Here is a 14,181-nt window from a genome sequence, read left to right on the forward strand (position 1 = left end):
GTTATTTCTCTTCTTCTGATGGACATTTCCTTCTTTCATATTTTTTATTTTGTCTGTTTATCATAACATTTACACTGTTGTTCTCTGTGTTTTATGTAAAAAATCAAACAAATATCTTAAAAACACAAAACAAGAATGACTGACATCAAGTTAAACTTCTTCGTTGCGACATAAAGAGGATTTTAAACATTATTTAAAAACACCAGAAACATTTCAAACCGAGAGTCATTCGTTTTAATGAGCAGATGTTTATTTATACGTCAGGAGTAACAAGTCAAATGATGGACAGAAACAAAGAAGAAAAGTCATTTCATTTTCTTTATCTCCGCGGCTTCGGCTGCAGCAGCTTCTGCGTCGGCTTTTAGCTTCTCTTCTCGGAGCAGCAGGAACGATCGGTACTCCTCGGCGCTCAGGCTGGAGGGAAGGAAGGAAGGAAGGAAGGAGGAGAAGGAAGGAGGAGAAGAAAAGAGGGGAAGGAAGGAGGAGAAGAAAAGAGGAGAAGAAAAGAGGAGAAGGAAAGAGGAGAAGAAAAGAGAAGGAAAGAGGAGAAGGAAGGAGGAGAAGAAAAGAGAAGGAAAGAGGAGAAGAAAAGAGGAGAAGGAAGGAGGAGAAGAAAAGAGTTAACAGTGAAATACTCGTCAGGAAGCATCAGGAGACGATTATTTAACAAACTAAACGTATCAACATACATACATACTGTAGGTTAAGAACAAATATATATATATTTAAAGATAGTTTTTTTTAATAAAGAAGGAATGAAAAAAGCAAAAGGTAAAGAAAAAACAAAGATAAAATATAACAATTTGTTGTTAAACCGTTGAAGTCACTTCTGTACCGAGCAGTGAAATAGTTTGAATAAAAATCATTTTACATTGTTTTCTCTGTCGTTCTGAAGCACAAATAAATACAATTTTATTCTCTTGAGCATTTTATTTATTTTATATTTACTTTATCTTAGTTTCTGTTAATAGTTTTATTGATTCATGGTTTGAGCTCAATGTCTCCACAGTTTCAAACAGGAAGAAGGAAAAACTAAAGATTTGTCGATGTAACGTGTGATGCTAACGTGTGATGCTAACGTGTGATGCTAATCTCTGATGCTAACATGTGATGCTAACATGTGACGCTAATCTCTGATGCTAACATGTGATGCTAACATGTGATGCTAATCTCTGATGCTAACATGTGATGCTAACATGTGACGCTAATCTCTGATGCTAACATGTGAAGCTAATCTCTGATGCTAACATGTGATGCTAACATGTGAAGCTAATCTCTGATGCTAACATGTGATGCTAACATGTGATGGTAATCTCTGATGCTAACGTGTGTTGCTAACATGTGATGCTAATCTCTGATGCTAACATGTGATGCTAATCTCTGATGCTAACGTGTGATGCTAATCTCTGATGCTAACGTGTGATGCTAACTGTTGTGTGTCGACACTGAACATGTGAAAAGTTTTAATTAAATGTTTTGTTTTTGCAAATAAATGTATAAAATTGTATATTTTCACTCAACTAACGATTTACAATGATTTGCAAGAACCTCCAGTAATACATTTTATTAATACTTTTAACAAGACTTTTCTTCGTACCATCAGTGTGTTGATGTGTGTGTGTTGATGTGTGTGTTGATGTGTGTGTGTTGATGTGTGTGTTGATGTGTGTGTTGATGTGTGTGTTGATGTGTGTGCTGATGTGTGTGCTGATGTGTGTGTTGATGTTGTATCTCAGTTGTGACGCGACTAACAACTAATTATTCATATTTTTAAAAACGAGTTAAATCATATATTTTTCATAGAGTTTATAACTTCCTCGTCGCTGTGACAGAAGGCGGTCAGCAGGGGGCGCTGTGACACCGGCGTTACGTTTGTCTCGTGTCGTTTCTCGCGAGAAAAACAATTCAAACTGTTTTCGTTTAACGCTGAGAAAAGAACATTTTATTCTTCATCATTAAATCTGTCTTTATTTGATCCTACATTTGTGTTTAATTACATAAAACAACGTCAAGTTTCTTGAATCAATGGATTGTAATTATTCTTGTAAGAGAAGGAATAAAATATTTAAAAAATGATTTTTTTTAATTCTGTGGAATCATTGATGTCCAGACATGAGAATGATTTAGATTAAGATTAAGATTAAGATACTTCTATAAGAACTGGATCTCGGTTCAGAGAAACATAAAAAAAAACATATTTGGAAAAAAAAAGATGATTAGAAAAAGTTCCAAACCTTCCCCAGTTTTTCTTTTATGAAATCAAAAATATTAATTTAATTTAATAATTTCATTTCTAAATATTGTTGCACTTCACCTCTTCCGCCACTGGATGGCGCCGCTACCATAGAAACATCGGTTCAAGTTCAATCTTCGTCTCAATGTTTAAAACACGAGCTCGAGCTTAAAGGATCTTAAGACTGACTTCAAAACTTACTTTCACTCCAACATTCGCACTTTTATAACTTAAAGAGGCTCTTTTAGGTTTTTATCAACATCAGTAAAAGTAACTTCTAAAGAGACAGAACCTCAATTAATCAAGTTTTATTTATAAACGACAATATCGAGAAGCGAGCGACGGAAAAACAATCTGTTGTGATTGAATCGAACAGTTAAGATGAAGTTTTTAGGTTTTTACTGAATATTTCTGAGGTTTTACAGAAACATTGCTCAACACACACTTTGAAAAAACATCACAAACACACACTGGGAGATCAAAAGACTCACAACAGCCTCGACTAAAGGTGTGAAAAATATATTTTGACTTTAAACTTTATTAAAAATTAAAAGGATCTTCTCGTTCAATTAGAATCCAGTTGCCACGACAACCAGATAATCATTGTGATTCACTTCATCTGTCAGTTTGTGCGTTCGTTGCATTGTGTAGCTCTTTGTGTAAATGCAGACTCCCACCGTTTATCTGCAGATTGTGTTGTTTTTATCTAAAAACCTGTTTCTCGTGAGAAACTTTGGCTCGAACTCAGAGATAAACACTAAATGATTTAGCAGCAAAATGGCCGCCAACGTCTGGGGGTCACGTGCCACTAGAGGGCGCCGGCGAGGGACTCACTCGTTGACGACCTTGATGCCGATAGATCGCGCCGAGCCGATGATGTTCTTCACGACCGTCTGCAGCGAAGCGTTCCTGACCTTGAAGCAGTGGTCCTGACCTTTGACCTGAGCGATCTCGTACACCGCCCTCACGGTCACCATCCCCGCGACCTCGTGACCTGCGGGGGCAGAACACCGGGTTGACAACAGAAGTACACAAGTGCTGTGTAACCATTGTGTGTCTGTGTGTACAGTTGTGTTCGTTATAGTGAAGTTAAAAATGTACAAAAATTTCATAAAATGTTCTGATCCACCGAAAACATTTTATTCTGAATCAAAAAAATCAGGGAGGAGTGAGTGAATGTGTGAGTGTGTTAGAGTGAATGTGTGAGTGTGTTAGAGTGAATGTGTGAGTGTGTTAGAGTGAATGTGTGAGTGTGTTAGAGTGAATGTGTGAGTGTGTTAGAGTGAATGTGTGAGTGTGTTAGAGTGAATGTGTGAGTGTGTTAGAGTGAATGTGTGAGTGTGTTGGAGTGAATGTGTGAGGGGACTGAGAGTGAACGTGTAAAAGAGGAGTGAGACGGAGTGAGTATGTAAAAGAGGAGTGAGAGAGTAAATGTGTTAAAGAGGAGTAGGACAGAGTAATGTGTGAGAGAGGAGTGAGACAGAGTGAATGTGTGAGAGAGAGTGAGTGTCTGAAAGAGGAGTGAGACAGAGTGAATGTGAAAGAGGAGTGAGACAGAGTGAGTGTCTAAAAGAGGAGTGAGACAGAGTGAATGTGAAAGAGGAGTGAGACAGAGTGAGTGTCTAAAAGAGGAGTGAGAGAGTAAATGTGTTAAAGAGGAGTGAGACAGAGTGAGTATGTAAAAGAGGAGTGAGAGAGTAAATGTGTTAAAGAGGAGTAGGACAGAGTAATGTGTGAGAGAGGAGTGAGACAGAGTGAATGTGTGAGAGAGTGAGTGTCTGAAAGAGGAGTGAGACAGAGTGAATGTGAAAGAGGAGTGAGACAGAGTGAGTGTCTAAAAGAGGAGTGAGACAGAGTGAATGTGAAAGAGGAGTGAGACAGAGTGAGTATGTAAAAGAGGAGTGAGAGAGTAAATGTGTTAAAGAGGAGTAGGACAGAGTAATGTGTGAGAGAGGAGTGAGACAGAGTGAGACAGAGTGAATGTGTGAGATAGGAGTGAGACAGGGTGAATGTGTAAAAGAGGAGTGGATGTGTGAGGGAGGAGTGAGATGGAGTGAATGTGTAAAAGAGGAGTGAGACAGAGTGAATGTGTAAAAAAAGGAGTGAGATGGAGTGAATGTGTAAAAGAGGAGTGAGACAGAGTGAATGTGTAAAAGAGGAGTGAGACGGAGTGAATGTGTAAAAGAGCAGTGAGACAGAGTGAATGTGTAAAAGAGGAGTGAGATGGAGTGAATGTGTAAAAGAGGAGTGAGACAGAGTGAATGTGTAAAAGAGGAGTGAGACGGAGTGAATGTGTAAAAGAGGAGTGAGACAGAGTGAATGTGTAAAAGAGGAGTGAGACAGAGTGAATGTGTAAAAGAGGAGTGAGATGGAGTGAATGTGTAAAAGAGGAGTGAGACAGAGTGAATGTGTAAAAGAGGAGTGAGACAGAGTGAATGTGTAAAAGTGGAGTGAGATGGAGTGAATGTGTAAAAGAGGAGTGAGACAGAGTGAATGTGTAAAAGAGGAGTGAGATGGAGTGAATGTGTAAAAGAGGAGTGAGACAGAGTGAATGTGTAAAAGAGGAGTGAGACAGAGTGAATGTGAGAGATGAGAATGAAACAGGGGTGAGCATGAAAAAGTGAATGACAGAAAGCGAGTGAGAGAACGAGACGAGGACACGACGGGATGAAAAGTGTGAGACGGAGAGTGAGGCGAAGACAAGAGCCGAGAGCTGAAATCAAAACTCCATAATTCCGTGTCTCTGGAGACATGAATTCAACATCGATCAGCAGGTGAACGACTCACCTGTCTTTCCTGCACCTTTCTCCAGACCTGCTGCTTGTTTCAGGAAGTACGACACGGTGGGAAACCCAATGTGAAGGTCGTAGGTTCTGTCGGGCTGAGGAGACAAAATGACAAACAAACATGGATATTTTCACAAACTTAAACATATTTTCTCACACCACTGTATTTTCAAATGAGAACCATGGACTCAGATGTGGAGGTCAAGAGAAAACTCCCCGAACATTGACTTTAATTGATCGTTTAACTTTGTTCATCCTTTATTTGACTTTTGTCATAAACACGTGAAACAAATGAAAGTAGTTATGACTTCGTCAAGAGTCATGTGGTCTGTAAATTCATAGACCACCAAAACAATAGACCATCCAGACAGAATACCGTCAAGACCATCAATACTATCAAGAACAGAGAACACCAAGACCACAAACAATAAAGACCATAGACCATCAAGACCATAGACCATCAAGACTATAGACGATCAAGACCATAGACAACCAAGACCATAAACCATCAAGACTATAGAAGATCAATACCAAAGACAATCAAGACCACAGACAATCAACACCATAAACAATCAAGACCATAGACCATCAAGACCATAAACCATCAAGACTATAGACGATCAAGACCATAGACAATCAAGACCATGAACAATCAAGACCATAGACAATCAAGACGATAAACCATCAAGACTATAGAAGATCAATACCAAAGACAATCAAGACCACAGACAATCAACACCATAAACAATCAAGACCATAAACAATCAAGACCATAGACCATCAAGACCATAGACCATCAAGACCATAAACCATCAAGACTATAGACGATCAAGACCATAGACAATCAAGACCACAGACAATCAAGACCATAAACAATCAAGACCATAGACAATCAAGACCACAGACAATCAAGACCATAAACAATCAAGACCACAGACAATCAAGACCATAAACAATCAAGACCATAGACAATCAAGACGATAAACCATCAAGACCACAGGCAATCAATCAAGACCATAAACAATCAAGACCATAGACAATCAAGACCATAGACAATCAAGACCATAAACCATCAAGACCATCAAGACCATAAACCATCAAGACCACAGACCATCAAGACCACAGACCATCAAGACCATAAACCATCAAGACCACAGGCAATCAATCAAGACCATAGACAATCAAGACCATAAACCACCAAGACCACAAACCATCCAGACCATCAAGACGATAAACCATCAAGACCATAAACCATCAAGACCACAGACCATCAAGACCATAAACCATCAAGACCACAGACCATCAAGACAATAAACCATCAAGACCACAGACCATCAAGACCATAGATGATTAAGACCATAAACCATCAAGACCACAGACCATCAAGACCATAAACCATCAAGACCACAGACCATCAAGACCAAAAACCACCAAGACCATAAACCATCAATAACATCAAGACAATCAAGACCAGGATCAGGTGGTCTATAGAACCACAACAGTATTTATTATTAACTTTTTTAATCTCCTTTCTGCTCTTAAAGAAAGAGTGAAAAACAAGTGATGTTTCATAATAAACTCTTCTGGTCCTGCTGACGGTAAAATAAATAAAAACAACTTATTACACCTTAAATCACATGAAAAACTTCTTAAACCATCACAGCCACGGCCGGGATTTGTTTTTCTGCTCCACGGGAATAAAAGTTGTTTATCTGAAGCATTTTTGCTTCATTTCAGATTTAGTGTCGACCTCAAGCCGGACACATTGATCCGAGCCCTTAAATCCAGACGAGGCGTTTACTTCGGATCATCTGTAACCTGTCGGCTCGGGGATAAAACGCCGACAGCAACACACCGGGAGGACCATCCTGGACCGCCGGCGATACGACGTCGTTAACTCGGGCCTCCTTCGTTCGCTCCTCACAGCTGGAACTTATGGTCCACAGGTTTGTAGATCCTCACGTCGCTGGAGAGCAAAACAGACTCTGAAGAGCTGGTGTTGGTGTCGTCTCGGCTCGGGTCAGAGTCCGTCACAGACATGGAAAGATGATAAAATCATCTACTAAATCGTGAATTATGGACGTGAAGTTCTCTCTGCCGAGTCTCCAACTGTACGACAACACAGTGACTTCTTCTTCTTCTTCTTCTTCTTCTTCTTCTTCTTCTTCTACATGTCGGACAAAGTCCAGGAGGTTCCATCGTAGATGTTCTGAACTTCTCTCCAGAGCAACAGCTCCGAGTCTCTCAACTCGTCTGGTTCTCTTGGCGACCAAAGTTCACGACCGAAGCCACGACTAAGAATCTATAGTGTTTGCCTTCTGGCTCAGCTCTTTCTTCAAGAGCCGACGATCTTTATACATCTTTTCTTAGTCTTATCTCTTTTTTATACGATTGAAACTAAAACCGTTTCTGGTATTAAATCTATCTGTAGATAAAGTCCACACGTCTGTCCTTCGCCACACAAACCTCTGTTACTTTGTTGTAAAAAACGTATTTCATTTAGTTTCAAAAGTCTCAACGGAGATGTGAAGAAGTACATGGAGGCAGATTAATTTGTGCCTCAAGCTCGGCTTTTCACTGCGGTTGTATTTCCGATCAGAGAAACTTAATAAGACCCTCACAATTATTGAACTTTAACGGTTAAATGCATCAGTTAGACTGTGGAAAAATCAAATAAACGTATCTGTCAGAGAAACGGCCACCGTCGCGCGGCAATCGCATGTATCAACGCAGTTTGTGAGGCACTGCCTCACCTGCCTCACCTGCCTCACGTCCCTGCACAATCCCAGCAGGTCCTCAGGTCAGTGATATTCCAATGATTCCCAAATCCAAATGTTTTCACCTTTAAAACAAGTCTTTTTATTAACAGCGACTCTAAGGGAACGACTTTAAAAAACGTCCTTGAACTCATCATCTATTTCTCGGTATATTGTCAACGAACGGATCAATAAAGTCGAGCCAACATTCACTCTTTGACAAGTTAAAAACATTAAAATCTAATTGTGACAGTTACTCACTCGTTGCGATCCATCATATAATTTGACACCAAGTCTAAACCGTGTATTTATTCATTCTTTCATTTAATCAGACGACACTCGCTTTCCCACGTGTTGAAGATGAAAAATAGTGTAATTTAGATTTAAATGAAGTTAAACTTCTGCTGCTGAGGTCGATTCAAATCAACGTCTCGGTGAAGCTTGGAGCGTCGGACGAGGTCGTTCATTATTCATGTGACGAACATATGAACAAAAGTGTCCTTCGTTCCTGCACGGCTCGACGTGGGGTCAAAGGTCGTTCTCCACTCGCGTCTAAAGCCTCGAGATTCTTTTCTTAAACACATTCTCTAGATTAAAAACATGTTTATTTCCACTGGTGCGAGATCGTGAATCAAATGAATATTTTCATGTCACGCAGAAGTTAATTAGATTTGGAAAGACATGTTTTCTTGGTTTAATTCATGTAAATATGATGTTTTTTCTTGGTTTAACTCATGAAAATATGTTTTTTCTTGGTTTAACTCATGAAAATTATGTTTTTCTTGGTTTAACTCATGAAATATGATGTTTTTCTTGGTTTTAACCCATGAAAAAGTTTTTTTCTTGGTTTAACTCATGAAAAAGTTTTTTTCTTGGTTTAACTCATGAAAATATGTTTTTTCTTGGTTTAACTCATGAAATATGATGTTTTTTCTTGGTTTAACTCATGAAATATGATGTTTTTCTTGGTTTAACTCATGAAAATGATGTTTTTCTTGGTTTAACTCATGAAATATGATGTTTTTTCTTGGTTTAACTCATGAAAATGATGTTTTTCTTGGTTAAACTCATGAAAATGATGTTTTTCTTGGTTAAACTCATGAAAATGATGTTTTTCTTGGTTTAACTCAAGTAAATATGATGTTTTTTCTTACCAAAAATACCTTCACAATCTTTGAGCAGGATTTAAACAAAGTTGCATCTTTAGTTCTATCGAACATCAGCTCAAACAGTCTCAAAAGACTTAACTACTCATTAACTTAGTCATTAACAAAATTGTGTAGATAAATATTAAAGTAAGAATCAATCTGTCGGCAGGTCAAGGTCAAGTTTCAATGTCATCACGGACTCATGTGTTCACCAGCATCAAAGCTTCGGAAACATTCCAGACCTGACCAAGTAATGGGGAACATCCGAAGAACACGAGAACTCGTGGTCCAGAAGAACACGAGAACTCGTGGTCCAGAAGAACACGAGAACTCGTGGTGCAGAAGAACACGAGAACTCGTGGTCCAGAAGAACACGAGAACTCGTGGTCCAGAAGAACACGAGAACTCGTGGTCCAGAAGAACATAAAAACTCGTGGTCCAGAAGAACACGAGAACTCGTGGTTCAGAAGAACACGAGAACTCGTGGTTCAGAAGAACACGAGAACTCGTGGTGCAGAAGAACACGAGAACTCGTGGTCCAGAAGAACATAAAAACTCGTGGTCCAGAAGAACACGAGAACTCGTGGTTCAGAAGAACACGAGAACTCGTGGTCCAGAAGAACACGAGAACTCGTGGTCCAGAAGAACACGAGAACTCGTGGTCCAGAAGAACACGAGAACTCGTGGTTCAGAAGAACACGAGAACTCGTGGTCCAGAAGAACACGAGAACTCGTGGTCCAGAAGAACACGAGAACTCGTGGTTCAGAAGAACACGAGAACTCGTGGTCCAGAAGAACACGAGAACTCGTGGTTCAGAAGAACACGAGAACTCGTGGTCCAGAAGAACATGAGAACTCGTGGTCCAGAAGAACATGAGAACTCGTGGTCCAGAAGAACATGAGAACTTGTGGTGCAGAAGAACACGAGAACTCTAGATGAAGACGACACAGTAGATGAAGTCATGAGTGACACCTGTGAGGAGGAACACCTGGACAAGTATCAGGAGCTCCAAAGCTATGGAGAACACTACCAGGACCCACAGACACCTGATCAGGTCCCCCCGCCTCAACCATACAGAGCCGGTGCTGAGCCTGATCTGGACTCGGGTGTAAACACATGACAGGATAGAAGAATAAACACATGGTTCAACTGCTGCCAACTCACATTGTGACAGATAAAGCTCTTAAGCCTCAGACAACACCTTCATTCAAACCCAAATCCTGCACCTGACGAACAGCATCTGGTCCTCGAGCCCAGAACCTGAACGTTCCAGTGACGGCGTCAGGATGAACCGGTTAACAATACTAGTCGAGAATAATGGTTGATCAACGGTTAAAACTTTGATTGACATTAGACTAGAGTCGTCTGTAGTCAAGTGTTCACTATGGTGTTGTGATAGAGTAGTAACAAGTATATATATGTGTAGTATTGTCCAGTACTTGACTCTGGTGTTGTGATAGTGTAGTAACAAGTATATATGTTTAGTATTGTCCAGTACTTGACTCTGGTGTTGTGATAGTGTAGTAACAAGTATATATGTGTAGTATTGTCCAGTACTTGACTCTGGTGTTGTGATAGTGTAGTAACAAGTATATATGTGTAGTATTGTCCAGTACTTGACTCTGGTGTTGTGATAGTGTAGTAACAAGTATATACTGTATGTGTAGTATTGTCCAGTACTTGACTCTGGTGTTGTGATAGTGTAATAACAAGTATATATGTGTAGTATTGTCCAGTACATGACTCTGGTGTTGTGATAGTGTAGTAACAAGTATATATGTGTAGTATTGTCCGGTACTAGACTATGGTGTTGTGATAGAGTAGTAACAAGTATATATGTGTAGTATTGTCCAGTACTTGACTCTGGTGTTGTGAAAGTGTAGTAACAAGTATGTATATGTGTAGTATTGTCGAGTACTTGACTCTGGTGTTGTGATAGTGTAGTAACAAGTATATATGTGTAGTATTGTCCAGTACATGACTCTGGTGTTGTGACAGTGTAGTAACAAGTATATATGTGTAGTATTGTCCAGTACATGACTCTGGTGTTGTGATAGTGTAGTAACAAGTATATATGTGTAGTATTGTCCAGTACTTGACTCTGATGTTGTGATAGTGTAGTAACAAGTATATATCTGTAGTATTGTCCAGTACTTGACTCTGGTGTTGTGATAGTGTAGTAACAAGTATATATGTGTAGTATAGTCCAGTACTAGACTCTGGTGTTGTGATAGTGTAGTAACAAGTATATATGTGTAGTATTGTCCAGTACTTGACTCTGGTATTGTAGTATTTACAGACCACATGACTCTTGACGAAGTCGTATCTACTTTCATTTGTTTTCAAACCAAAATATGTCCAAACGTTAGCTTTAAAAGCTGCTGGACTCACTGTATCCTCTCGTCCTCAGTCATTGCCTGGGATCTTGCTGGATTTCAATGTTAAATTAGCCCTGGAGGGCTAACACAAAAATGTTAAAGAAGTTTTTTGTAAGGTTAGAGGTTCAACTTGTAGAGCTGAAGACGGTGCTGGTAGGAAAATCTGTGGCCCAGAAGTAAACAAACAAGAAAACCATTTGAGATAATCATAGCCTCAAATAAATTAACTACACAAACCCTTGGAGGAGGTATGCGCTCCCTCAGTGCTCTCCTGATGATGGTGGTCTATGAGAGTTTTACTGCCTGACTAACGTGAAGTTGATTAAACTTGACTCTCGACACAAGAACTGATTATTCAAATGTTTCATCCTACTCTTGACGCTCAACGCCGAGAGCGCATGAAGTGTTTTTGACTGATGCATCAGATCTGTCACGCCTCGGGTGTCATGCACTTATCTACATTCTACTTGTCTACACACACACACACGCACGCACACACACACACACACACCATAATTGAAAAACCATACAAGTACTTCATACACTTCTCAGTGTCAAACATCATCAGCTTATGAAGAGTAAACAATCTCAGTTCTCACAATAATTCAACCCACAAAAATAACATTGCAAACCATTTCCAGACAAAGGAGGAGAGAAGGGGGGAGAGAGTAGAGAGAGAGTAGAGAGAGAGTAGAGAGAGAGCAGAGAGAGAGTAGAGAGAGAGTAGAGAGAGAGTAGAGAGAGCAGAGAGAGCAGAGAGAGCGGAGAGAGAGAGCAGAGAGAGCAGAGAGAGAGCAGAGAGAGAGTAGAGAGAGAGTAGAGAGAGCAGAGAGAGCAGAGAGAGCGGAGAGAGAGAGCAGAGAGAGCAGAGAGAGAGCAGAGAGAGAGTAGAGAGAGAGTAGAGAGAGAGAGAGTAGAGAGAGAGTAGAGAGAGCAGAGAGCAGAGTAGAGAGAGAGTAGAGAGAGCAAAGAGTAATGAGAGAGTGGAGAGTAGAGAGAGCAGAGAGAGAGTAGAGAGAGCAGAGAGAGCAGAGAGAGAGCAGAGAGAGAGAGAGAGTAGAGAGTAATGAGAGAGCGGAGAGTAGAGAGAGTAGAGAGAGTAGAGAGAGAGTAGAGAGAGCAGAGAGAGAGCAGAGAGAGCAGAGAGAGCAGAGAGAGAGCAGAGAGAGAGAGAGAGCAGAGAGTAATGAGAGAGCGGAGAGTAGAGAGAGTAGAGAGAGCAGAGAGAGAGTAGAGAGAGAGAGAGAGTAGAGAGGAATGAGAGAGCGGAGAGTAGAGAGAGTAGAGAGAGAGTAGAGAGAGTAGAGAGAGAGCAGAGAGTAATGAGAGAGCGGAGAGTAGAGAGAGTAGAGAGAGCAGAGAGAGAGAGAGAGTAGAGAGAGAGTAGAGAGAGTAGAGAGAGAGAGAGAGTAGAGAGAGAGAGAGCAGAGAGAGAGTAGAGAGTAGAGAGAGAGCGGAGAGTAGAGAGAGTAGAGAGAGTAGAGAGAGTAGAGAGAGAGTAGAGAGAGAGTAGAGAGAGAGTAGAGAGAGCAGAGAGTAATGAGAGAGCGGAGAGTAGAGAGAGTAGAGAGAGCAGAGAGAGAGAGAGTAGAGAGAGAGTAGAGAGAGCAGAGAGAGCAGAGAGAGAGCAGAGAGAGAGAGAGAGCAGAGAGTAATGAGAGAGCGGAGAGTAGAGAGAGTAGAGAGAGCAGAGAGAGAGTAGAGAGAGAGAGAGAGTAGAGAGGAATGAGAGAGCGGAGAGTAGAGAGAGTAGAGAGAGAGTAGAGAGAGTAGAGAGAGAGTAGAGAGAGCAGAGAGTAATGAGAGAGCGGAGAGTAGAGAGAGTAGAGAGAGCAGAGAGAGAGAGAGTAGAGAGAGAGTAGAGAGAGAGTAGAGAGAGTAGAGAGAGTAGAGAGAGAGAGAGAGTAGAGAGAGAGTAGAGAGAGAGAGAGAGTAGAGAGAGCAGAGAGAGAGTAGAGAGAGAGAGAGAGAGAGAGAGAGTAGAGAGGAATGAGAGAGCGGAGAGTAGAGAGAGAGAGAGAGTAGAGAGAGAGAGAGAGTAGAGAGAGCAGAGAGAGAGTAGAGAGAGAGAGAGAGAGAGAGAGAGCAGAGAGTAATGAGAGAGCGGAGAGTAGAGAGAGTAGAGAGAGCAGAGAGAGAGTAGAGAGAGAGAGAGAGTAGAGAGAGAGAGAGAGTAGAGAGAGCAGAGAGAGAGTAGAGAGAGAGAGAGAGAGAGAGAGAGCAGAGAGTAATGAGAGAGCGGAGAGTAGAGAGAGTAGAGAGAGCAGAGAGAGAGAGAGAGAGAGAGAGAGCAGAGAGTAATGAGAGAGCGGAGAGTAGAGAGAGTAGAGAGAGCAGAGAGAGAGTAGAGAGAGAGAGAGAGAGTAGAGAGGAATGAGAGAGCGGAGAGTAGAGAGAGTAGAGAGAGCAGAGAGAGAGTAGAGAGAGAGTAGAGAGAGTAGAGAGAGAGAGAGAGTAGAGAGAGAGTAGAGAGAGTAGAGAGAGCAGAGAGAGAGAGAGAGTAGAGAGAGAGTAGAGAGAGAGTAGAGAGAGAGAGCAGAGAGAGAGTAGAGAGTAGAGAGAGAGAGTAGAGAGAGAGTAGAGATAGAGCAGAGAGAGTAAATTGCTTAATTACTATTGAACTATGAGAGTTAAACTTAAAAACATGACAAACTGATGTAAATAAGATTCAAACCAATAACATAATAAACACACAATAACATGTGTGTGTTTGTCGACACGTGACTGTAAAAAACACACAATAACATGTGTGTGTTTGTCGACACGTGACTGTAAAAAACACACAATCACCTCCAGTCTCGAAGCTACACACACATCAGTTGTTGGTCTCAGACTCGAGTGTTGCATCAAATATTCAACGACGGTTTCTCTTATAAATG

General features: G+C 40.8%; 1 protein-coding gene across 1 annotated transcript in view; it reads right to left on the reverse strand.

Moving 5' to 3' along the window:
• Positions 1-228: 228 nt before the first annotated feature.
• mrpl11 (mitochondrial ribosomal protein L11) overlaps positions 229-14,181 on the reverse strand; it is a 110,699-nt gene continuing 96,746 nt past the window's right edge. Inside the window, exons 4-6 of the mRNA XM_087799114.1 lie at positions 5,021-5,114; positions 3,068-3,227; positions 229-414 (exon numbers count right to left, since the gene is read on the reverse strand). Coding sequence (XP_087655240.1) covers positions 306-414; positions 3,068-3,227; positions 5,021-5,114 — 363 coding nt within the window. The 3' untranslated portion in view covers positions 229-305. The remainder of the gene's footprint in view (positions 415-3,067; positions 3,228-5,020; positions 5,115-14,181) is intronic.

The sequence above is a fragment of the Callionymus lyra genome, chromosome 9, assembly GCF_982586985.1.
Source record: "Callionymus lyra chromosome 9, fCalLyr1.hap1.1, whole genome shotgun sequence".
NCBI classification, from domain to species: domain Eukaryota; kingdom Metazoa; phylum Chordata; class Actinopteri; order Syngnathiformes; family Callionymidae; genus Callionymus; species Callionymus lyra.